The sequence below is a fragment of the Ceratotherium simum genome, chromosome 25 (genome assembly GCF_057802395.1).
Source record: "Ceratotherium simum simum isolate JZ-2026a chromosome 25, ASM5780239v1, whole genome shotgun sequence".
Classification (NCBI taxonomy): Eukaryota; Metazoa; Chordata; class Mammalia; order Perissodactyla; family Rhinocerotidae; genus Ceratotherium; species Ceratotherium simum.
In genome coordinates this window covers 9,193,392-9,218,584 of record NC_141924.1, presented here as the reverse complement: position 1 = coordinate 9,218,584, position 25,193 = coordinate 9,193,392, and the positions used below count along the sequence as shown (strand labels likewise).

General features: G+C 52.1%; 1 protein-coding gene across 8 annotated transcripts; it reads left to right on the top strand.

The window, feature by feature from the left end:
- The first annotated feature begins 1,225 nt into the window (after positions 1-1,225).
- TEF (TEF transcription factor, PAR bZIP family member) lies at positions 1,226-25,193 on the top strand. Of its 8 annotated transcripts, none has more exons than XM_087448860.1 (5): positions 1,226-1,377; positions 15,556-15,873; positions 20,169-20,389; positions 21,566-21,724; positions 23,777-25,192. In XM_087448860.1, the coding sequence occupies exons 1-5, from the start codon at positions 1,275-1,277 to the stop codon at positions 23,903-23,905; spliced, it is 930 nt and encodes a 309-aa protein (XP_087304986.1). In that variant the 5' UTR covers positions 1,226-1,274; the 3' UTR covers positions 23,906-25,192. The 8 variants fall into 8 exon arrangements, with proteins under 8 accessions (XP_087304986.1, XP_004437962.2, XP_087304985.1 ...); XM_087448859.1 differs by lacking the exon at positions 1,226-1,377 and adding an exon at positions 11,215-11,362 and having other exon boundaries at positions 23,777-25,193; XM_087448857.1 differs by lacking the exon at positions 1,226-1,377 and adding an exon at positions 11,215-11,362 and having other exon boundaries at positions 15,541-15,873; positions 23,777-25,193.

The window sequence follows — 25,193 nt, the reverse complement described above, 5'->3', positions numbered from 1 at the left end:
GAAAGCAGCGAAAGACTGCATAGAAATCAGCTACAGTGCAGGGAACCAAATGCTTATTGCATCCAACCTGGAGCATCAGAGACATAGAATGAGAGCTGAAAGGAACCTCAGAGGTCACAACATTCAGTTGTTTTGGAACTGAGACCCAGAAGAGCTGCACAGCTTGTTCAAGATCCCACATTGGTGTGTGGCAGAACTGAGAGCCTGACAGCCCCCCGGCCAAGTCTGATGTTGGTCTTCGGTGGGGGGTGACATGCAGAACCTTGGCTTCAACCACACGTTCAAGTGGCCTGGGGACCACAGAGGCCAGTGTCCTGGTGAGAGGGCCAGGGAGGGGACTACCACAAACAGCCAATTGCCACAAAAGTCCCCGAGACAGGCTGGGAAGCAGGACATCCTCCAAGACAAGCCTGAGCCAGGTTTTCGGAGCCGCCCCCTTTCAGGGGTGCCTGATCTGCCTGCCCTCCCAGCATTTGTCTGCTGGGCACCCACCTCTTCCCCCTTCCCCAGAAGACCAAAGGAACCCCAGGCTGCATGCAGGTTGTGTCACTCCCCTTAGGAGAGCAGGCTTCAGGCTCTGCAGGTGGTATAAAGCCCCAATTAATGCATACCACATGCACGCCCGTGTGCCTTGCAGGGCACATGTGCGTAGTATATAGACATCAGCATCAAAACATGCCAACAACCCCTTGAGGCTCACAGGCTCTCAAGTGAATGCGTGATGCCCCTCACGTGCCTGGGTGTGCCAACACGGAGTATATATCCTTTGTACCGAGCTGCCTGGGGTGCCGGGATCTCAGGTCCCAGCCCAAGCTGGTTTCCTGGAGGGCCCTGCTCTCTGCTGCGCCTGGCCTCTAGGGTTCCTCCACTGAGCGTCCCTGAGTGTGCAGTGCACGCTCACTGTGGGCATGGAGCCATCTCACTGTTCTCACCTGGCAGGCCCCAGTTATGGCTCCCAGCCTGGTGGAGAACTTCCCTTTGCAAAGTTAGATAACAGGCTGGGCTCTCTGTCAGAGGATTGGCGCAGCGGCTCCACGTGCTGCCGCTGGCACAGCGCCAGGTCCGCCCTGCCAGGCAGTGGGAAGGGAAGGCCTGGCTGCAGCCTGAGCTGGCAGGTGGCCGGGCTGGGGGTGGACGGGCGGGCCGGGACCTGGGCTGCCCATTGGCTGCCTCAGGCTCCCGCCCCGCCTGCCTCCAGAGCCTGCGGTTCCCCAGCCAGCTCCTGCCTCTCCAGCTGCTTCTAAACTCCTGGAGCAAGCACGTCCTGCAGGGCCATGTCTAGCTGTGACCGGATCGGAGTGGCCCCTGCCATGGACATGCCTGAGGTCCTCAAGTCCCTGCTGGAGCACTCTCTGCCGTGGCCAGAGAAGAGGACAGGTAGGAATGGAGGTGGCCTGCATTAGCTGGCTGCCCAGGTGCACAAGGGGTGGGGGTAGCCACACGCATGGTGGCAGGACAGGCATCTCTGAGCTAGGGAGGGTCCCCAGCAGGGGTCTGCCCTTGGCCCCTTCTTGGGCAGGAGGAAGGGCTGGGGTGCAAAGGGACATGGTGGGGAGTGCCACTGCAACTCATGGGTGGCCCCCTCAGCTGGCTACCTTTGGGAAGCCATGGCCAGCATGTGGCCGCTGACAGGTGCTGTGCTCACGTGGGACAAGGACAGGACCAGAGGGCCCTGCTGAGAGAATGCACTGACTGCTGAGTGCTTATTAAGTTCTCTCCCTCTGCATGTTGGGGCAGCAGGGGACCAGCAGAGACTGGAGATTCAGGCAGGCAGGAGCCCCGGTGTCTGGAGAAGAGGCTCTCCTCCGCACGCCTGCTTCAGCTCCCTCTCGTTGGAGGGCTGAACCCAGGGATGGGATGGAAGCTGTTATGTAACATGACCACAGGCTGGAAGCCCCGGTTCCTAGGATACCATGGGCAAACACGGGGTGAGGGAGCCGGCGGAGGAGGGCGTGGACCGAGGGGCAGAGCCAGCAGCCAGCACCAGGTGTCTCCCAAGGCCTGCCTGAGAAACCCAAGGCCACAGCTCACTTTGGGGGCTGGCCTGCTCAGAGTACTCCCTCCTGAAAAATATTTCTCCAAATCTCTTCTGTTCTAAGACGTCAGGGGCTCACACCGAAGTCCTCATTGCTCAGACTCCACAGGGGCCTTTAAAGGAGCCCAGCTGGCCTCTGCTGCTGGAGTCTGACTTAGGAGCCCTGGTGTCCCCTCAGGGGACCTTTCTCAGGCCTCTCCCTCATCCTGCTGTGCTGGCACCTGATATATCTCATCGTCAGAGCCCCAGTTGTCCCTGCAGGACTTCCTGCCACAGCACTCCGCCCATTCCCAAACTCTGGAGCCTGAGGACAGATGCCACAGCCCCTGCCCTCTTTCTCACTCCTCAGGGAGCTAGGCTCAGGGAATGGGGGGCAGTAGGCTCGTGGAGACTGCCCAAGGGAGGAAGGTGGCTCCCAGAGCTCAGGGCAGGGTCCCCGTTGGTTCTCACGGAGACCACACCCTGAGACCACACCCTGCGGTCTTGAATGCTGGGGCAGTCAGGCTCCCTCAGAGGCGGGCACCACAGAAGGAGTTTCCATGCCCTTCTAGCACTCAGGACCCCTGCTGCTCACCAGGAGAAGCCCCTCTCTTCGGGGAAACCCTCAGCTCAGCCTGGCGGATGAGCCACAGCTGACCTTTCCTTGCCATCTCTGAACGGCCTATGTGGGTGGGTGAAGCTGGAAGTCCTTCCAAAAGCTAGAGGTAGCGCGTTCCTTTCTCGGTCCAGGCCCCCAGGGCAGGTAGGTGCCTGCACAGGGAGCGGCGGGGCTGCTGGCGACTCCACAGGCCCAGCTCCCGGCGGGGCAGGGAAGAGTTCTCAGGGGTGACTCAGGGCACTGCTCCTCAGACAAGGATAACAAGGTCTTTGAAGTGTGGTAGCAGCTGCGGGTCGCTGGCTCCCAGCTGGCCCACAGAGCCCTGCGACAGCTGGAAAGTCCCCGTCGCTCACTGTGGATGGGCAAAGTCGGGGCCCAGCGCTGAGGGGACTTGCCCAAGGTCTCAGCAGAGCTTTGCCAAGGGATGGTGCATTGGCTGGTCTGGTGTGCTGGGTTGGTCCAAGAGGCATGGACCAAAGTCTCAGGCCACCTCCTATCACTTCTCCATGTGGCGCCTCCCTGAGGGTCAGGAGCATGAGGCCCCGAGGGACTGACAGAGGCCAATGAGTAGATAAAATGAGAGGATGAAGGTTGAAGAGCCAAAAAGATCAGTGCACCCCACTAAGACCAGTAACTCACGTTACTGCCCCCAACCCACAATCACCACTTTCCAAAGCTCCCAGACTTTCCAAATCTTTTATAAAAATAAAAGCATCTACCTGAAAAGCAATAGACTTCAGTGAAAGGAGAATGCACACACTGCATGAACTAGAATTTCCAGAAGTCATGTAGCAAGTACTTTAAAAGTTCTTGTTGAAGCAGCTTCTCCCTCCGTGTCCCACCACTCTGGCTTCAGACCTCAGTGTGAGGACCCAGCTGCCCGAGCCTGCCCTCAGGATTGCCCACCCTTTGCTCTGGCGGGAAAGGGGCAGGTTTCTCCCTGGGGGATGGAAACCCATTTACAAACCCCCCACTTTCTGCAGCCCAGTGACTGTGCTTCAGCACACGTTTAGGTCACGGGCGGAGCATGTCTTGGGTCCAGCGTGAGGGAATTTCAAAGGAGAGCCGTGCAGTGTGTGAGAAATTCCAGGTGTGCGCTCACTAGACGGTTCTCCTCGCAGCCTCTCACCCTATTTTCTAATTCAAAGACACTCCCTGAGTCCCGCCCTTGGGGCCCTCCCCCTCTTGCTGCCCTGGCCCTCCCACCCCAGCCTGCACAGACCCCCACCTCTTTCCTGTCCCTGGCTGAGCAGACTTGCTCTAGCAGAGCTGACCAGCCTCAAGCCTCCCTTGGCTTCAGGTTAAAACAACCACCTGGTGGCCCCTCACTCTGGGCCACCAGTCCGACCAACTTTCCTGAGGGCAAAAAAATCCATGTCCAGCAAAAGGGTGGGTCTGTACTCCAAACCCTGACTCAGTTTCCTCTCTGTCTCTGGGCCCTGATCCCTAAGGACTATTCTTCCTGTTTCCATTCCTGCCCATTCTCTAAAGGATCCTCTGCCAAGAGGCAATTCTGTTCCAGACTGCTCACTCTCTCTTTCTCCAGCTTCTGGAAAGACCCTGATCTCTAAACCATACTGTTAGCTCTTTACACCCTATCCCTCCCTCACCCCCTGGGGCCTCGGCTATACTCAGAGGCTGGTCCCCCATCTTCCTGCCGGCTTTGGTCACTCAGGCCTCTTTTTCAGGGAGCCATGGAGCTGAAAACACACCCAGAGGTTGAACAAGTCCTTCACTTTGGGCTGGGGAGGCAGGGTCCCCGCCTCGGGAGCTCCTAACTACAATCACCTGTGGGCCACCCCACAGGGGATTCCTGGCATGCCCCTCTCTCTCCATCCCCAACCTGTAAACGGGAAAAAGAAGACCTGCTTCACAGGCTTATTGCCAGGATTAAATATTATCCCACGTGAAAGTGTTTGCAAACTGTGAAATGCCAAACTGTTTTCTCTGTGAAAGGCAAAGAGCAGCTGGGCCTGGCATTATGCTCCTTCCACCAGCATCACATTTGCAATCTGACCCTCATTCCCTTCTTTCCACTCCTCTTCCCGTGGATATTCTCCTTGAAAGAACTGGATGTTGCAAGTTCGCCCGAGCATACACAGGGCTGTCTCTGCGTGTTGAGGTTCTTGGGGGCATGGTGCTACCAGCCCTGCACCAAACAGGACAGCCCAGCTGGGCTGGCCGGAGAAAGGGCTGAATGATAACCGGCCGGATCTCAGTGGGACTTGCCAGGGCAGAGGCAGGGGTGCAGAGGAGGGGCCTGGGTATCCTCCTCTTGGAGGACTGAAGTAAACAGGCCAAGACGGTGGACTCAATGCAGCCTGGGCTGTCCTGAGCTTGGTTGCCTCCACGCCCAGCCTGGGGAAACCAGAGCAAAACGGAGAAATCGAGAAGTTTGCTTTAAGGGAAGAGGAGGGGGAGGGGCCTTCTATGTGCTGGATGTGTTAGCTCCTCTAATCCTTACTTCCCCCTTCTAAATGGTGAGAAAATGCACTCAGAGAGACGGGCTACCCTCCGGGCCAGTGTGTGGGCCAGCCTCTCCCTTTACTCCCACCTTAAGGGCTCACAGCCTCCTTCTCTACCTGTCCCCCTGCACCCATCAGAGAAATGTGAGAAATTCATTCTCACCAAGTCCCAGAAACTGACAGCAGTGTCCGGGAGTGCCCCTTCCAGATGGCTTTGCATCTTTATGGGCCTGACCCAAGGCCAGACTGCTAAAGGAATGAATCCTGGTGCTAACAGCACTGTTTCTTGAGTGTGTGCTGGAATCGTGGTAAGTGCTTTGACATCACCATCTCTGAAATGGCTTTGCAAGGGAGGTATGATCATCCGTTCTACAGATGAGGAGGCTGACGCGTAGAGACAGGAAGGCCACGCAGTTGTCCACGGGTACCAATCCAGCTCCGCCCGCTTCCAGGCTCATCCCTACCCACAGGATTCCCCGGGGTCTCTGAAACCATATCTCAGGGCAGTACCTCCTCAGTCCTCCAGTCATGCCTCATTTGCTTACTGAGTGCTTGCTACACTTGAGGCACAGGGGTGAATGGGACAGACACTGACCCGGTGCCTGGCATTTGCACTCCAGTGGGGAGAGACAGACAGCAATCAGGAGGGTCAGGGCCACCCCGTGGCTTAGCAGTTAGGTGCGCGCGCTCCTCTACTGGCGGCCTGGGTTCGGATCCCGGGCGCACACCGACGCACCACTTGTCCGGCCATGCTGAGGCCTCGTCCCACATACAGCAACTAGAAGGATGTGCAACTGTGACGTACAGCTATCTACTGGGGCTTTGGGGAAAAAAAAGGAGGAGGATTGGCAATAGATGTTAGCTCAGAGCCGGTCTTCCTCAGCAAAAAGAGGAGGATTAGCATGGGTGTTAGCTCAGGGCTGATCTTCCTCACAAAAAAAAAATAAAAAAAGGGTCAGGGCCAGCCTCTCGGCAGGGGGTGGTGACGGGTGACATCTGAACCCAGGCCCGGAGGGTGGGGAAGAGTCAGCTACACCAAGAACTTTCAGGCTGAGGGAAGAGCACCTGCAAAGGCACTTTCCTGGGGCAAGAAAGACACGTGTGTCGGAGGAACAAAAGGCTCTTGTGGCTGCAGGAGGTGAGCAAGGGGCAGAGAAGCAAGAGGCGAGGTTGGAGCGCCCCAAAAGGGGGAGAGCCTGCAGGGCCTTGAAGGCCATAAAGAAGAGGGAGGCTGTTATCTCACCGCCTGCAAGGCCCCACCCACCCCCACTATTCTCAGAGAAGTGGCAGGTGGGGAGGAATGAGGTACTCCCAGAACAACCCCAGATGGAATTATTAACTAGGGGCCGGCCCCGTGGCTTAGTGGTTAAGTGCGCGCGCTCCACTGCTGGCAGCCCGGGTTCGGATCCTGGGCGCGCACCGACGCACCACTTCTCCCGCCATGCTGAGGCCGCGTCCCACATACAGCAACTAGAAGGATGTACAGCTATGACATACAACTATCTTCTGGGGCTTTGGGGGAAAAAATAAATAAATAAATAAAATTATAAAAAAAAAAAAGTAAGAGTTAACTTCATTTGAGCACTTGCTAGGCACCAAGTGCTGTTCTCAGCAGTGTGCCTGAATTGACTCCTTTACTTCTCAGGCACAGAGTGGTTAAGTAACTTGCCCAAGGTCACACAGGAAGTAGTCAAAGCAGGAATCAGACCCAAAGGGGCTGGCTTCAGAGCCCACACCCTACCACTGCACCACCAACATGGCTTCCACTTGGAGAACCCTGGCTGTCAGGCAGTGGCTGTTGAGACGTGGCAGAGGCTGGAGGTGAGGGTTTCTCTCTGGAAATGACTTTGGGGGCAGCTCTCCAACTGTAATCCGAACCCTGGGAGTGGACAAAATGCAAGCCAAACAGGAAACTAATACTCTTGAGACTATTGAGATGGGCAAGAGTTAGTGAAGAGCCTCCACCCACCACTTCTCCCCTAGAACACACCGAGACCAAGGTGCAGACCACCACCCAGAACTGCGCAGCCACAGGTATGTGGGCTCGAAAAGAGGCAGTTGTTGGCATGGCTCGTGCTGGCGGACTTGCCACAAGGACGGCTCATGTTTGTTACTCCAGGTTCGATTGTGAATCAGACACGATGACTTATTTACTGTTAATAACGTTCCGAATATATATGACTTGGCTCTGAAAGGTTTTGTTAACCCTCCTACCAGCACCAACAACAAAGCGAGCCAACAAATATTTACTGAGTTACTACCCTTGAACAGAGCTCTGTGCTCTCCCGCACTGGGTACTGGCAAAGCACATGGATAACTGGGCTTTGTCAGAGCTCACTGGAAGCCTTCTCAGCACCTGGCTCTCACACACACCAGGCTCATGTCACATTTTTCAGTAAGTCAGGAGACAGAGTGATACTCTCCTGCTAGATGCAGACTATGTAGCCAAAGAGATCATTTTGGGGTATCTGCCAAAGGCTCCCACGCTGAAGTTTCTGAGCCTCAAGTTGAAGTGATAATACCCCCAATCGGTCTAATGGCTTAATGAAATACTCTTATTCTGCATGTGCTCAGTTGAATTAAGTTTTTAACTTGGGTGGACTAGCAGGTTTCTGGAACGCTAAAGAGCAGAATTTAAGGCCAGTCCAGCTCTGGAAAACGGACATTTCACATCCTGGCTCTGCAGTAGCTTGGATTCTATAACCCACCCTCAACCCTACAGCCTCGTCCCCACACCAGAAATAATTCCACTCCTGACCCAACACAACCTGAATAAAGGGAAAGGTGGAAGCCCACCCACTCCATGCCTTATTTTATTTTTTTTTAAAGATTTTATTTATTTATTTTTCCCCCCAAAGCCCCAGTAGATAGTTGTATGTCATAGCTGCACATCCTTCTAGTTGCTGTATGTGGGACGCAGCCTCACCACGGCCGGAGAAGCAGTGTGTCGGTGTGCGCCCGGGATCCGAACACGGGCCGCCAGCAGCGGAGCGCACACACTTAACCGCTAAGCCATGGGGCCGGCCCTTTTTTTTAATACAAAGTGTTTTATTTTTTTTTTAATTTTTTTTGTAAGGAAGATCAGCCCTGAGCTAACATCCGTGCTAATCCTCCTCTTTTTTTGCTGAGGAAGACCGGCTCTGAGCTAACATCTATTGCCAATCCTCCTCCTTTTTTCCCCCTAAAGCCCCAGTAGATAGTTGTATGTCATAGCTGCACATCCTTCTAGTTGCTGTACGTGGGACGCGGCCTCAGCATGGCAGTGCGTTGGTGCGCGCCTGGGATCCGAACCTGGGCCGCCAGCAGCAGAGCGTGTGCACTCAACTGCTAAGCCACGGGGCTGGCTCCTCCATCCCTTATTATACTCTTCACGCTGGCACTTGACATCACTTCCCACACATAATCCTCACAAGCACTTTGTGAGGTAAGCATACCATCTCTGTTTCCAAGAGAAAAATAACTGAGGTTTAGGCAGGATAAGTCACTTGCCCAAGGCCACGTGGCTGGGCAGCTGCTGACGAGAGATTCCATGCAGGCCTGGCTCCTAAGCCCACAAAGCCACCGCTGCCCCAAGACCACGATTCCCTCAAGAAGTGGCTGCATTGAAACCCTATTACTATAGAACACTAATGGACCACTTCATAGCTTTACAGTCTTAACCACATAATAACATGTTCTTTTTATGAAGTTCATTTCTTTGTAGGGCTCACAAACACTGTGGAAATTAGCTAATTCTCACAACCTTCATTCCTCCACTAAGAGAAAGGGGAGGGCATCTGTTATTCCCACTTTACTGACAGGAGGTGGAGTCAGAGAGAGGCTGCTATGGCTCTTCCCAGGTCAGCTGGAGAAGGAAGACCAGAACACAACAGCCCCTGCCTCCAGGATGGTGCTGTTGAATGCTGCCAGTCAGCAATGTAGCTCACCACTCAGCTTGCAAGTAAGCACGAGAGAGAACATGTTTGCAATGTTTCTGCAGTGTTTGTGACACACCGTTTACCCTGTGGTTATCCAGGGAAAACACCCTCTTTGGGGAGTGTCAGTACATGAACAGAGAACTAAATCAAAACTAAGTTTTGAAGCCCTAACCTGCTTGCCTGTTAGGTTAGTTGCTCCAGGCTAGGTGATGAATGGAGACGGCATTATCCATTTCGGATAACTGTAGCTTAAAAAAGAAACCTAAATCTTTACTCCCTCTTACTACATCCCACCTTTGTCATAAACAAATGTTGTAACTTTCCACTGTTATGTTACCATAAATCTTCCTCCAAAACCTTGAGAATCGTTTTTTCTCCCCTTCAATAACGTCACATTAGCCATGAAAATATACATTTAACTCTAATCCAACAAGTCTCTCCATGGCCAAATTAGCAATTTTTAAAAAAGCGTCATACATTGTTTTAATCAATTTCCTTGGACTGTCCTTTGAAATGTTTCTAAAAACTTCTAGGTCAGTTTCTCCTAAAGATATCTTAGTTTAGCCACATATAGAATTCCTACTAACAACACCTCTGCAACACAAAATATTTTCTGTGTACAATTTAGTATTTCCACTAAATTGAGAGTGACCCGGGCACTATTCTAGCCCCTGGGATAATGGATACACCAAGCAGTGGATTTGTGCCCATCAGTTTTAGTAAAATTATAAAAACTACCATTTGTTGCAGGTCTGCAATTGTGCATTTGACATGCATTGGCTTACGGAAACCTCACAAGGCAGATCCTACCCACCTTCATTTGACATATAAGGAAAAGAGACCTGGAGAAGGGAAGCAACTGGCTGGAGGTATCAGAGTCAGAAAGTGAATGAAACATAACGAGTGTGGCAGTAAGAATTTGAATTCTGGAGTCAGACTCCATCACCCTGCCCCAACCACCACCCAGAGTCCCTTTAAACCTCTTGCTTTGCAGGCCTGCTCAAGGGCACAACTGCTTTTTCCTCCTCAATCCCAGCAAAATTCTGATTGCATCAGCTCAATAACTTTCAGCTAGCTGGGTAGTGCCCACATGCACCCATCCCATGAGTCAAGGATTGCCTTCTACCATTGCCCCAGCCCCACACTGGAAGGCCCTGAGCCACTGGCAGGACACAGGACTAACAAGCACAAGTCCCCGCCCTCAGGGAGGTTAGGCCGGGAGAGTCTAGTATTGCTTGGGTTTAAAGCGGAGTGAGATTTGTGCAGTAAAGAGGTACAAAGGTCTGGGCGCTGTTTTGGAGCAGCTTCCTGTAACGTCTCCACAGTTGTGTATCCCCTCACCTTTTACGTGTTTACGTGTTTCCTGAGGAACTCCTAGGGAGTATTTATATTTAAGAGAAGAGGTGGTTCTCCCACAAAATGTGTAATCACTACCCTGTGTAGTTTTTTTTCCCCCTAGGAAAAGGAAAGGAAGGTCTTAGGAAAAAAATTTTAGGGCTATTTAGGACTAGAGATTAACTAGCCCAACCTCTTTATTTTATGGATAAGAAAACAGGCTCAAGGGAAGCAACTGGACTTTCCCAAGGTCACAAGCAAGTAAGTGGGAGGACGGAAACGTGTCCCTGACCCTGGCTCAGGGCTGGGCCTTTTCGCCCCACCCTGGGGCCTCAAGAATGCTCCCTCCACGCCGGTGTTTATCGAGCCGCCACAGCCGCACCACAAACCCGGGATCATTGGGGAACCCGACACCCCCTTCAGCGGCGGCCAAGCTCGTCCGGCCATCCCCGTCCGCGGTCCTGCCCTCAGCCAACCTCTTGATCACGGGGAAGGCGGGATGTCGGGCTGGGCTCTGCGTCCCCGTCCCACGACCATGGGCAGAGTCCCCGGAGCAACAAGGCCCGCCCCTCTCCCCCGCCTCCCCCCTCCCCGCCTCCCCCCTCCCCGCCTCCCCCCCCGCCTCCCCTTCCCTTCGCAGCCCCGCACGTGCTGCGCCTCGTGCACCGCCCCGGGCCCCGCCCCCGCCCCCCATTGGCTATTCCGCGCCCCTTCCCCATGCTACTGGACTCGGCTGCGGTTCCACGTGACCCGCGGGGGGCCGGCCGCGCGGCCCGAGCGGGCTCACTGATAGGCTCCCCTGGCCGGCCAGGCCGCGCCCAGCCCCGCCTCCCTACAGCGGCGCATCAGGAAGGTGGAGGGATTGGGATGAGAGGGAAGGGAGAGCGGTTGCGGTGGTGCGGAACGAGGGTGGGCGCTATGAAGAGGGAGGCGAAGACGAAACTACCGGTGGAAGGGAAGGGGCTGCCGCCGAGAAGGGCCCATGACACAGACTCCAGCAGGCGCCAATCAGGTGACGTAGGGGCGGGCGGGGCGGGGCCTGCGGCGTTGCGCCTCACTTGGCCCCGCACGTGTCTCTTTTACCCCGGCGGCCTAACCAATCACGGCCCGGAAGGCTGCGCCGGCCCCTCGCGCAGGGTGGCCCAATCCAAGGCCGCGGTCCGGGGACGCTGGCCTGGCCTCATGAATAATTAATATGCCAGAGCCGGTCCGCAGGCGGGGTAGGGATGGAGGGAGGCGGGGGTGCGCTGGGCGCCTGCGCAGTAGCTGCCCGTGTCGGCAGCTGCGGCTGGTCGCACGGCTCCGGCCCATCTCAGGGGCCGGGCGGGGGAGGCGAGGCGCGCGAGCAGAGCGCGGGGCACGATGTCCGACGCGGGCGGCGGAAAGAAGCCGCCTGTGGAGCCGCAGGCGGGACCAGGTCCGGGGCCGGGGCGCGCAGCTGGGGAAAGGGGCCTGCCGGGCTCCTTCCCTCTGGTCCTGAAGAAGCTGATGGAGAACCCCCCGCGCGAGGCGCGCCTCGGTGAGGGGAGGGGGTCCGTGTGCGCCCGGGGGCGGGGTTTCGGCAGGGGCGGGGCCTTGTGAGGGCGAGGGCGGGGCCGGGGTTGGAGGTCAGGGTGAAGCGGTCCAGCGGAGGGGGATGGGGCCAGGGATGACGAGGGGCCTGGAAGACGACGCAAGGGGGTTGGGAAGAGAAGGTCGGGGGCGAGTTGAGAGAGGTTGGGGCAGATGGGGGTTGGCGGGAAGGGTCGGGAGGGAGAGGGTGGGGTGGGGTCGCTGTGAGGAGGCTCATTGGGAAACCCCGAGCGCGCGCGCGCGCGGCGTGTAGCGGTTACTGGGGAGGCTGATGGGGGTCGCAGCAGCCCCTTAAGTGACGCTCCAGGACGCCTTCTCTGGGGTCGCCTGCGTCAGTTTACTTGGAATGCTTGTTTAAAATGCTGGTTCCTGGGCCCCACCGTTCACCCACCAAATCTGTGGCCCCTGGGACGGAAATCTGCATTTTAAGGAGCACCCCGCCCCACCTCCGTGATTCTAAAGTCCACTAAAGTTTGAGGTGCGCTGATATACCACAGCGAATTGTCTTTGTATATGGCGTTCCCCCCCTTCTGCGAGGAGGACCTGTCTTCATCCCCGCGTGTGAGTATCCCCAACTACTAGGTACACACTGGAGATTTTCTGGAAATGTGCCTCAGGGCTGCTGCTGACGTGGAGGAGGGGTGTCAGGAGAAGGGATGCGAGGCGCCTTCTGAGGGGGAGATTAGGGGAAGGCAGGTAGAGGGATAAGGGTTAGAATGAAGCCACTGAGGCCCTTCACCTGCTTATTTGAGGCTGACCCTAGACTTTGGGGCCACAGTGGCAGGGCTGGGCTATATCTTGTTTCCTAGGCCGCAAAGGTCCCTGGGGCCTATGTGGAAAGCAGGTTTGGCCTTGTTTTTTGGCCTGGGAACGTGAGGTTCAGCGAGCAGCAGGAGTGCCACCTATGGTGGGGTTTTAGGTGCGCTGAAGTATGCTATCAGCCTGAGACCTTTGAATTTCCAAGAACCATCAGTGTAGTTCAGAGATTTGGGAAGGAATAGGCCTTCTGTGAATTACCTGTCTTGGGGGGCCGGCCCAGTGGCTTATCGGTTAAGTGTGCGTGCTCCGCTGCTGGAGGCCCTGGTTCAGATCCCGGGCGCACACCAACACAGCGCTTCTCTGGCCATGCTGAAGCGGAGTCCCACATACAGCAACTAGAAGGATGTGCAGCTATGACATACAACTATCTACTGGGGCTTTGGGGAAAAAAAGGAGGAGGAGTGGCAATAGATGTTAGCTCAGAGCTGGTCTTCCTCAGCAAAAAGAGGAGGATTAGCATGGATGTTAGCTCAGGGCTGATCTTCCTCACAAAAAAAATAAATAAATAAATAACCTGTCTTGGGGAATTAATTTTCTTTTTAAAAATGCCATTTGTCTTCCTTTCCTGGATGTGTTCTGAGGCTCTCATCTCTGTGGCTGTCACTGTTGGGTTATAAATAGTTTTAGCACATCAGGTGAGGCCAGGCTCTCTCCTCCTGCTTCAGGACCTCATGTGCACAGACTCTTTTGTTTGTTTTTAAGGCAATGCTTTGTTTCAAATCTGGGGCTGCGATAAGCTGCCGGGACAGGTGTACACATCTGTCAGGTTCTTGTTCAGGATTACCAGATAATAGCTATCCCTAGCCATAATTATATCTTACATTTGCAGAATACTCACAAAGCACTTTGACAGAATCTTATTTTATTTACTCGTCCACAGCAATCCTATTGGGTATTATCCCCACTTCCCAGATGAGGAAAGCTGAGGCTCAGAGAGGTGAGGATGCTTCCTCAAGGTCACATAGCTAGGCCTTACAAGTCTTAGTCTGGTGCTCTTTACTGTATCACTGGCAGCCACTGATGTTAATCCCTGTGACCTGAGTGATGGGCCTAGTCCTTTATCATGTCTTACAATTAAAACTCCATCTTATAAACACACTGATTAAAAATATCCTCAATCGCTTAGGCCAGGCAAAATCTGGACTTTATTGTTACTTGTCCTTCAGTATGGCTGTTTTTCTGTCTCCTCCCTTCTCCTCCCTCCTTTGATTCCCATGACCCCACCCAACATGGATCACAGTCATTTCTGAAAAGAATGTAGAGTTGAGATCTCAGGGGAAGAGAATAGGGAGGCCATCTGGCCCACTCAGCCCACCAAAGCTTGGCTTTCTTACTTCCCATTTGGTTTTAAACCAAAGCCTGGTACAGAAGGCAGTTGCAAGAATTCACGTTAATTCGTATTAGAAGCCGTGACCAAATTCTCTTTGTCAAAACCTCCACCTGCTTAATTCACTTCATGTGTCCATTTTTATTGGACCAACAGTCTGCTTTTTGGCCGTCTGTGGTGTAGGATTCCAAGCGTGACTGGTTTATTTCCAACATAATCATATTTGATTTCTCTTTTTCACTTCAGAATCCAGAGTTCAAAGTTGTCTCCCTCAATTTGAAAATCCATTGTGAACTTGTCATAATTTTATCTCCCGCTTCCCTGATTAGCCTCTCTGTCACTTTGATTTCCTTCTAGCCTTGTCACATTTCTGTCTTGTCTTTTTTTCTTAATTTGCCTTTTCTTGCCTATCCACATGCATAACTTTTGACTGAGACAATTAGGTGGGATCCGGTCCCCCAGTAATTTATTAGTTTTGCTTTGAATGGGAGCAAGCTTTCTTCTTCAGCTCCACTCCTCTGCTTCTTCCCAGAAACCCCGCCTTCAGTATTGTCTGCTTATTCAGGGATAGAAGTCTCTTGAAATGGTTGCTCTGAAGAAGGTCCTGAAAAGACAGCTCCAGGCCTTCTCTGTCTGATAAACCTAAAGGGAGTCTGTTTGCAAACCCAGTGTTCTTCATTCAGTATACACATGGTCCCATGGCCGATGTCTGCCTGCTCGTGTATTGGCCCTGGAGATCTAGAAATGAATCAGACACGGTCCCTGCCCTCAACAAGCTCTCAGTCACAATGAATGCCTGCCGTGTGCCAGGAGCTCTACAAGACACTTTCAAATGTTATCTCTAGTCTTTTTTTTTATGGTCCTACAATTCCATTTATTTGTATTTGTTACAAATAGACTTAATGTTCAAAATGACATCGTTATCTCTAATCTTCAAAGAGGCAGGGTTATCCTTATTTACAGTGGAGGACACTGAGGCTGGGAGAGGTTAGAACATGGCTAAGTCACAAATCACAGCTGGTGGGTGGCAGAGCCAGGATTCAAGCCCTAGGCTGGGTTTCTGTGGAAAAGCATAGCTGGAGGGGACAGGACAGGAGAACACAAAAGTTCTTGGCCTGAGGAATCAGCCCTTTCCTAAGATATTGCTAAAATACCAGGAAGGGCCAGAAACTCCATTTCTTTCCTATAGCCTCTCTCCTGCAGATGCTAATCCCACAGCCCATTCTCAATTAACCCTGGGACCACATCAGGCCTCAGAGCTTGTGGTGAGCATTCTGGGAAGCCCAGGCACAGGTGAGGGCATGCTCCATCTCTAAAGGAGACCAGTGGGCCTGGTTCAAGCTCCAGGTTATAACTGGAGAACAGAGTTGGCTCTTGAGATGCATGGGATGGATCAGGACTCTGAGAGAGATGGGTCAGTCGTGTGAGGCTCCTGGGATTGAGTTACCCTCTTGTGTGGTGTCTTATCACAGATTTTGTGTGTGCAGATAAGGAAAAGGGGAAGGAAAAGCTGGAGGAGGACGAGGCCGCAGCAGCCAGCACCATGGCCGTCTCAGCCTCCCTCATGCCACCCATCTGGGACAAGACCATTCCCTATGATGGCGAGTCTTTCCACCTGGAGTACATGGATCTGGACGAGTTCCTGCTGGAGAATGGCATCCCCGCCGGCCCCACCCACCTGGCCCAGAACCTGCTGCTGCCTGTGGCTGAGCTAGAAGGGAAGGAGTCGGCCAGCTCTTCCACGGCGTCCCCACCATCCTCCTCCACCGCCGTCTTTCAGCCCTCTGAAACTGTGTCCAGCACAGGTTGGTGACGGGCCTTTGGGCAGGGCCGCCTGTCTCATCCAGGGAAGTCCACTTCCCACTGAGGGCTACTTGTGTCCACACACACCCAGTGAGCCCCTTCTCTCGGGAGGTCCTGGTGGCCTGCGGTGTGGAGAAACTCTCTGCTCCCCACCCTTCAGCACAGTCCCCTGAGGCTGGAGATAAAAATAGCCGTCACATCAGTGGCAGCCGGAGCCTTTCTGTTGGTTGGTGTGCTGCTGATGGTCAGGACAGTGGAGCCAGCCCTTCCAGTCTGAGGCCTCGCAGGATGGAAATCCCATTCTGCATTTCCTCAACACTGCTCTTTACCCCGGTGTGCACTTTGCCACAGATTATTGGGAAGCTCAGGGAATAATAATAATGATAATACCAGTTCACGTTTATTTAGCACTTACTCTGTGCCAGACGTTAACCCGTAATCCTCACAAGAATCTTATGGGATTGATACTATAATCCTGGTTTTATAGGTGAGGAACCTGAGTGGTAACTTTCCCGAGGTCCCACAGCTGGTAGGTAGTGGATGCAGCACTTGAACCCAAGATGTCTGACTCTGTAGTCAGGTACTGCTTAGGCACTGGCATGAAGAAGGCATTCTCGCTGCCAGGACAAACATCGTCTTTAGGTTCCTTCTTCATCCTCTTGTCCTTGTTCTGTTTTACCTCTGGGGGTTGGCTGGTTAGTTGGTTTTCGTGCTCCTTCGACATGAACCCACCAGAAGAGGCATGGCCCCTGTTTCAGGGGCTACCCAAAGCTTTCTGCAGGCTCAGTTAGAGGCATACAGGCTGATGGCTCCTGGGAAGGACCCAGGAACTCGTATGGAACCCAGGGAACCCACACCCAAGGAATTCTCAGGCTCTATTTTTATTTATTTTTTTACAGAAAAATTTTCAAATAACAAAAGAGACACTATAATGAACCTCTATGTAACCATCACCCAGCTTCCATAATTCTTAGCTCATAACCGGTCTTGTTTTTTATAACCTCATCTATTCATCTCACCTGATTATTTTCAATCAAATCCTAGACATTATATCAATTCATCCATAAATATTTCAATATGTATGTAAAATATAAGGATTCTTTTAAAAAACATAACAAGGGCCGGCCCCGTGGCTTAGCGGTTAAGTGTGCTCGGCTGCTGGTGGCCCGGGTTCGGATCCCGGGCGTGTACTGATGCACCGCTTCTCCAGCCATGCTGAGACCACGTCCCACATACAGCAACTAGAAGGACATGCAGCTATGACATACAACTATCTACTGGGGCTTTGGGAGATAAATAAATAAATAAATAAATAAATAAATAAAAATAAAAAACAACAAAAATACCAGTTTTACATCTGAAATTGACAATAAATCCATCAACATTCAAATTTCCAAAAAGTCTGTTTTACAGTTTGTTTGAATCAAGATCCAAAGAAGACCCACACATTTCATTTAGTTAAGTCTCTTAAATTTCTTATAATCTATATAGTCCCCTCTCCTTTTTTTTTTTCTTTGCAATTTATTTGTTGAAGAAACTGAATTATTTGTCCTGTAGATTTTTGCTCATGCTGGATTTTTCTGACTATATCCCTGTAGTGCCGTTTAGTGTTAATCTGCCCCTCATTTTTTTCCCTATAAACTGGTTAGAGCTAGAGGCTTCAGCTGATTCCAGCCAAATTCTTGTTTGCAGGCAGCTTATTTTTGTGCTGGTCAGGTTGTCCTAGAAGGCTGTGTGGGTAGGGGACAGAGCTGGAAATGAGCCCCCATCTTGTACCTTAGGCCACCTAGGTGGCATTTGCCTTTGATTTTGTTTTTAAGTATACTTTCTTAATGAAGAATGGCATACAGAAGTGCCCATATCATAAGTATACAGCTCGATGAATCTTCACAAAGTGAGCCCACCCATGTAACTACCACCCAAATCAGGATCTAGAACACTGGTGGTATCCCAGAAGTGCCTGGTGACCCCACTCAGTCATTACTCCCCTAGGTAATCAGTGTCCTTATTTCCATCACCAAAGATTCATTTTGTTTGTAGTTGAACATTTTATAAATGGAATTGTATAGTATGTCCTCTTTTTTGTTTTTAACTATTATAAGTTAATTACATCTATACTTTACATTTATAGCTTCCTATAGCTAGCTTTATAGTACACATGTAAATTATGTGGGCATCAGAATCACTTTACACTAACAAAATAGATTTACTTTACACTTTACAAAATAGAACATACTTACAGAATACTCCTGTGACAGAGAGGAAAACCGCAGTGCAGATGGAGTAAGATTTATGATGAAGAATTGTACACATGGTAGAAGTGAAAGTAGAATTCCCCCTGTTAATTTTTCAGTTCCTTCTGTAGAAGAGACATAAGTAGTATGTATTCTTTTGTGTCTAGCCTTTTTCCTCAGCTTTGTTTGTGAGAATCATCCATGTTGTTGCCTGTAGCAGTAGTTTGCTCATTTCATTGCTGAATGGTATTCCATCGTGTGACACACCACAGTTTATCCATTCCACAGCTGACGGACATGGGAGGTGTTTCTAGTTCTGGGTTATGCATAGTACTGCCGTGATCATTTGTGTGCCTGTCTTTTGGTAAAGACATATGCATTTCTGTTAGGTGTTTACCGAGGAGTAGAATGGCTGGTCATCGGACACGCATCAGCTTTTGTAGATACTGCCAGATAGTGTACAAAGTGGTTGGAGCCATTTACACTCCCAGCAGCAGAGTATGGGAGTTCTAGTTGTTGGCCTTTGGTATCTTGGCTATTTGTTTTGCAAATGTAGAGTTTGGCACCCCCAGTATTCCTACAATTACCACATTGGTCCCTGGTCATTCACTCCTCTGACACTCAGCCCTCTTTGTAATTAACCCCCTCTAATAGGATATACAATGTGTTTATGTGCATGATCTGGTTAAAACCTAAGTCTGATCACGTCACACTGCTCAGAACCCTCCAGTGGCTTCTCCCGTCTCAGGATAAAAGTCAAAATCAGTGGCACTATTGACGTTTGGACCAGATAATTTTTTGTTGGGGTTGGGGAGGGACTGTCTTGTGCATTATAGGATGTTTAGCAGCATCCTTGGCTTCTAGATGCTGGTAGGACACCCCCACCCCATCCTTACATGGGCAAATGTCCCCTGTAGGATAAAATCTTTCCCTATTGAGAACCATTGCTTTATTGGGATTAAAGGCCCTGTATTTTCTGTTTTGGACCTGTCCTGTTACTCTTCCTCTCCTTCATTCACTTCTGCTACATTGGCCTCCTTTGCTATTGCTTGAACATACCAAGTGCACTTAATTTCCACTCTTTCTGAGATGTTCTTCTCCCAAATATCAACATGGCATCTAACACTTTTATAGATATTTTTAATTTATCTTATGTAATGTCAGCTTTCCCCGCTAGAATCACATTCCATGAAGGCAGGGATTTTACTTGTTTTGTTCACTGCTTGGTCTTTTCCAGGACAGGACCTGGCATATGGTAGGTGTTCAATAGATATCTACTGACTGACTGACTATTTTGTGTACTCCTACCAGTAGCATTAAACGAGTAGGCCAGAGGTATAGTTTTTTTTGTATCTTATCTCTAATAACACACAACCTTTGAATTCTGAAAGTGCCTTTAATCCAATGTCCACTAGAAAGGGGCAGCCAGGTGGGGCGGAGGTGAACAAGGATTCAAAATCGGCCAGACCCAGACTCAAATTTTAGTTCAGTCACTTACCCTCTATGTGACCCTGGAAAAACCATGTCGTCTCTCTGAGCCTTAGTTTCCTCATCGGTAAAATAAGGTTAACACCCATCTCCTTTTCAGAGTTGTCATAAGAGTACATGAGCACAGTGACTGCTATGTCTCAAGGGATTCAAAAATGGAAGCCGTTTTGTTATTCAGTCTGTGTCCCTAACCTATTATAGTTCAAGGAGAGATTCAGCTGTTTCTCATTACTTGAGAACTTGAAACCACAGGAAGTTAAGGGGGTATAATGATTTAATGTTTTGCTTAACATTTCTGAGGGGAAAAGAACAATTGGAAAATCCTGTCTTTTTCAAGGGCCTCTGTTTCCTTTTGAGCATTTTGTTCCTAAAGGGAAGAATTCTTTCCTCGTTTGTGTTGTTGAATTGAATCACGTATGCCAGTGTGGCTTGGGGGCTGGTGCTGTTTTGGTTTTCCTTCCTTCCAAGTGGCAGTGGCTTGTGCAACCTTGAGATTCAAGCAGGTGTCTGGGTGTGGGATGTGTCTTTGCTGTCCAGTGGGCTGCTTCGGGACCGCCTGCCTCTGTGTCTTTCAGAATCCTCCCTGGAGAAGGAAAGGGAGACACCCAGTCCCATCGACCCCAACTGCGTGGAGGTGGATGTGAACTTCAACCCGGACCCTGCTGACCTGGTCCTCTCCAGCGTGCCGGGCGGGGAGCTCTTCAACCCTCGGAAGCACAAGTTCGCAGAGGAGGACCTGAAGCCCCAGCCCATGATCAAAAAGGCCAAGAAGGTCTTTGTCCCCGATGAGCAGAAGGTAACCTGGTATCTGTTATAAGTGAAGGTACAGCATTAGTTCAAGAGCCAAGGGGCTGTGCTTTCTCCCGTTTGGTTTTATCTGGAGGACCCTCCCTCCTTGGGGACCCCCTTTAGAAAGGCATGCATTCAGAGCAAAGAGCTGTATCCTGCAGCAATTGGTAGAAAGAAAGGGAGTCAGGTGGCATTTGGCCCCAGCGTGACTCCCTGTAGCTTCTCTTTCGTTACCGCCGCCAGCCGTGTAGATGTTCCCAGCTCCCTGGCTCTAGCCCAGCCTTCGGGCAAGAGCTCATCGGCCGCAGGAACTGGGGTTGGACAGGACCTCACTTTGAAGGACAAAAGATAGTTGTATGTTGCCATCCCCAGGGACAAGCAAGCAGCTTTCAAGCTGATGGTTTTGTAGGAACTGGGGGAGTGGGGAGAGGAGGGTTTTGCAGTTTTTCCATCCTCTCCTACGAAAAACGCACAGGAAGGACTTTTCATCCAAGCTTTGGAGTCAGGCAGACCTGGATTCAAACCCCACTTTGCCACCTAGACCTAGCTGGGCCTCAGGTTCCTCATCTGTACAATTGGAATAACCATACTTGTCTCTCAGGAGGTTTCTGAGGCTTTTAATAATAATGACGGTGAAAATGGGAAACATTTATGTGGTCTTTCCCAGAGGCCAGGCACTGTTATAAGCACCTTATACATACTGACTCATTTAATTCTCCTACAACTCGGGGAGTTAGTTGTTATCCCCCTTGTAAAGATGAGGGACCTCAGACACAGAAGTTAAGGACCTCGCGTGGTTTCACTGCTTGTAAGTGGCAGAGCTGAGATTTGAACTCGGGGGACTGGACCCGGGGTGCAGGCCCTTAGCCACAACCAGAATGCCTAAAAGAGGCAAGGGTGTAGCCAGTGCTTCATGTTAGAGCAACGCAGAGCAGGCCACAGTGAGTGCAGTCCCCTTCCCTCCACCACATAGCTACTGGAGGCCTTTGTTCCTCAGCCCGCTTCCCTGGGGAAAGGGCAGGGCCCCTTGGTATCCTTGGCACCTGCAACTCCTCCCTGGGGTCCCTGCTTTCGTTCTGGCTACACCTATGCGTTACAAGGGGAATCTGGGGTAAGGAGTGCTGGCAGGAGGTTGGGTTCCTTTGTGGGGAAGGAGAGACCCACAGAGGACACTTGCCTACAGGACGAAAAGTACTGGACGAGACGCAAGAAGAACAATGTGGCAGCCAAACGGTCCCGGGATGCGCGGCGCCTGAAGGAGAACCAGATCACCATCCGGGCAGCCTTCCTGGAGAAGGAGAACACGGCCCTGCGGACGGAGGTGGCCGAGCTACGCAAGGAGGTGGGCAAGTGCAAGACCATCGTGTCCAAGTATGAGACCAAGTACGGGCCCTTGTAACCCGTGCCCCCACCCGGGTGGTGCGGCCTGCACCTCAGACCTCTGCCTGGGGGCCCCCTGAAACCCCACCCGCGTGGAGACTTATGACTCGTCACGGGCAAATGGCGGCGCACCTGCTCCAGAAGCGTTCACGTTTAAGCTTCATTATCACATGGCCAGTGCACGTGGCGACTTCTCTGAGGGGCCAGCCTCCTCACTGGCGGGGCGAGAGAATCTATGTAGACGGGTGAATCAGCCTTAGTTTCTATTCTTGGATGTCCCGGTTGAATCGGAAGGGGACCTCTGGAGTACAGATCTCCTCTCACAGGGCGCTCAGGCTTCCCTGACTCCCCCTCATCTCCAGCCTGGGCCTCGAGGCCTGTCTCTGCAGAGTGAGTCGTGACCATTGTCACCCTTACGTCTTCTCAGGTAGCAGGGCGCATTTCCAGGCGGGGTGTCTGTCGTCCACCTCACCCTCCCCAGAAGGTCTTTGAGAGAAACACCTGTTCCCATCTTCCTCAGAGGTGGACAGATGCACCAGCTGCTGCGTGGTGTCTGTGTGGGTGCCAGGCCACAGGAGCGGGGTTTCTGCAAAGCCTGGGATGGGTTGGGTCTGGGGCCTGCGGCACAAGTGCCCCCAACCATTCTTAGCTCCCACACCCCTTTTCTCTTGTGGCTCTGAGCCTGGATGGCTCTCTCTGCTTCATCTGCCATGGAGGAGAGACTCCCAGGGCGTCCGGCCTCTGAGCCCTGATCACAGGGCAGAGGGAGACCTTTTCCATCTCCTCTTCTCCAGGTCACTCATGAAGGCCACCTGAATTTTGTTTGTCCCACTAGACTGGGCCTCTGAGCCTGCTGTTTCTTTTCACCCAGTGACCAATCTCAAATCTTGGATTCAAAAGGAAAACCCCCCTCGTCTAGGAAGCTTAACTTCCTGGAGCCAGGATGCACCTTCCACCTGGTGTTTAGAAGTCTGGCCTCCACAACCACCTTCCACTGTGGGCGGACAGCTGGGGCACGTTTCTCGAGAAACTCCATTTTTTCTTGCTCTGCTGTCCGACGTGGGCCAGACCAAGAGTCTGCTCTCCCTGAAAGCAGAAGAGGGCTTCCCAGTTCTTGCTTCAGGATCCCTCCTCCGTGTGAGCTGCCTGGAGGGCGACAGCCGGGCAGGACACCTGATCTGGGGTCGCCAGGGTTGAAGCACAACTCTTACGGAATAGCAGGCTCTTGGGACATTTATACAGGCTAGAGTCCCCTCAATCTGGGTCTCGGGACGTGGGCCACTCACACAAGCCTGGCCGTAGTGTGGTGTGGAGGGGTCCTCACAGCCGTGGCTTCACTACTCAAAGCTGCTCCTTGCTCTTGTGTCTGGTTGGACTCATCCTTTTCCTCTGCCCAGAAGATTAAGTGAGGAAATCTGTGGAACCTTCTGCTTATTGTGGTCAGCTGGGGCACCTGAAGATGGGTATATTTATTTGCTCAGGGCAGGAAGCCTGTGGTAAAGAGGGGTCAGAGGTGACGGGTGCACTTTGTCATGCTTACCACTGGCTTTATTTAAAGTGGTGGCTCTGAGTCCCGGGCCCAAACTCCTAAAGACTTTTCCTAACAGATGTTAAGACCAGGGGCAGCCATCCACTGGCTGTGGACCACACACCAGGGGAATGCCACGGCCCTCCGGGACCTGCACACCTGCCTCTCCGGGGGCCTTGACAAGGGTCCGTGAGGCCAAGGGAGGTCACTCCTTCCCTCTAGGCCCCTGACTTTTACTTTGTGGTTCTATAAAAACCATGTTCACACTTTTCACTCTTGTAATCACAAAAGGGCAGTTGCATCCAGCATGTCAGTGTCCTGCCCCGGGCAGCTTGCCCGCCCGGGCACTCTCCCTCTGGTCTGGCTACCCACCAGGAGGGCAGTTCTCATTTTGTTATTGGTAGAAGAGCCTCCAGCTTCAAAGCTCTTCATTTTCTTTGGCCAGAAAATGTATGGTTTGTGTTTCTTTGTTTTTTTTTTTTAAAGGATGGACATTTAATCTCTGGATGGCGTCCATGTTCCGACCCCAGCGGGTGGGATGATGGCCTGATGTCTCTCCTCTTTGTCCCACCTTCTGCCTGTTCAGTGCCCTCCCCTTCCTCCCCCGCAAGGTAGTGGGTGTCTGTTTCCTTCCCAAAGTGATTCCTTGGAAAGAATGTGGTTGCTGGCCTCTTAGAGAAGAGCCCCTTTGAGTCAGGAGCCTGGCAGGGACAAGAAGATGTCCATGGAGGTTGACATTTTGGGGAAAAGGAGTGCTCAGGTAAGCGTGTCTCCTTCCCAGACCTAAGAATTGAGTCCTTGCAGAAAGAGAGGCTTGGTGCCTGCTCAGTTTCCGTCATGGAATTGGGAATCTCCTTGACTCCCTCCTGGACCCTCTCCATCTTGGGGCTGACAGCCAAAGACTGAGACTCCCGTGCTCAGGTCTTTGACATCCTCTAAGAAGCACTGGAGGCTAGAGAAGCCAGTGTAAACGGCTTTCCGTGGGTTTGCGATGGGCTGGGAAGCACCATCCCTTCCTGAGCGCCCTGTCTTTAGCTTCACAGCAGCCTCATTGCAACCTCAGAACAGACAAATCATGGATGAGCTAGAATGTTGCAAGAATATATATGTAATAAATGTACATCTAGATATAGAAATAGATAGAAAAGGAGAGCTTTCACAATGGCCAGCAGCCTTGTGGAGGACCTGGGTAACTTACTCTTGGCCAAAGGAAAGGGTTTGCCTGTCTGAGTCCTGAGGTTGGGGAAGGCACTTAGCGGCGAACCTTGACTCTGGGTAACCATCACCCTGCTGAGGGGGGCTGCTCGCTCCCTGGGTGGGCAGCTCCTGCAGTCCTCCAGCCTGAGGCGGGGTGGCAGGCATGGGAGCCAGCAGAGGAGGGCCCCTTTGTGCTGGGCAGCTCTCCATCCAGGGCCCTGGCAGCTCTGCTCCGCGTAACACAAAGGGCTGAGAGCCCCTGGTTTTCATGGCAAAGCCCCACCCCAGAGCTCCTTCAACATCTGTTAATTAAGTGCAATAAATTTTTCTAGAAAATGGCAAAGATGACTTCCAGGTGGATATTGCTATCTTACGGTGTTGGGGATGCCAGAGCACCACTTGGTTTTATTTTTCTAACTGCATGTGATGTGATGGAGTGTGTGGGGCTCTGCATCCTCCCCTGGGAGCTGGCATTCCAGCAGGCCTCTCTCTCCTTTACCTTTGTTGGAGGAAGGAGGCCAAGAGAACATCCCTTCTTCCCAGCTGGAGAGGGAGAAGCAGACCGTAGCCCATTGGCCTTATGTGCGTGTGTGCGTGCGAGTGTGTCACTGCTGGTGGGCCGGAGTGATGTGGTGGGAGGGAAGCCGGGAATGTATCCTTTTCGAAACAAAATTAAATATTTTGAGATGAGAATTGTGGGGCTGTC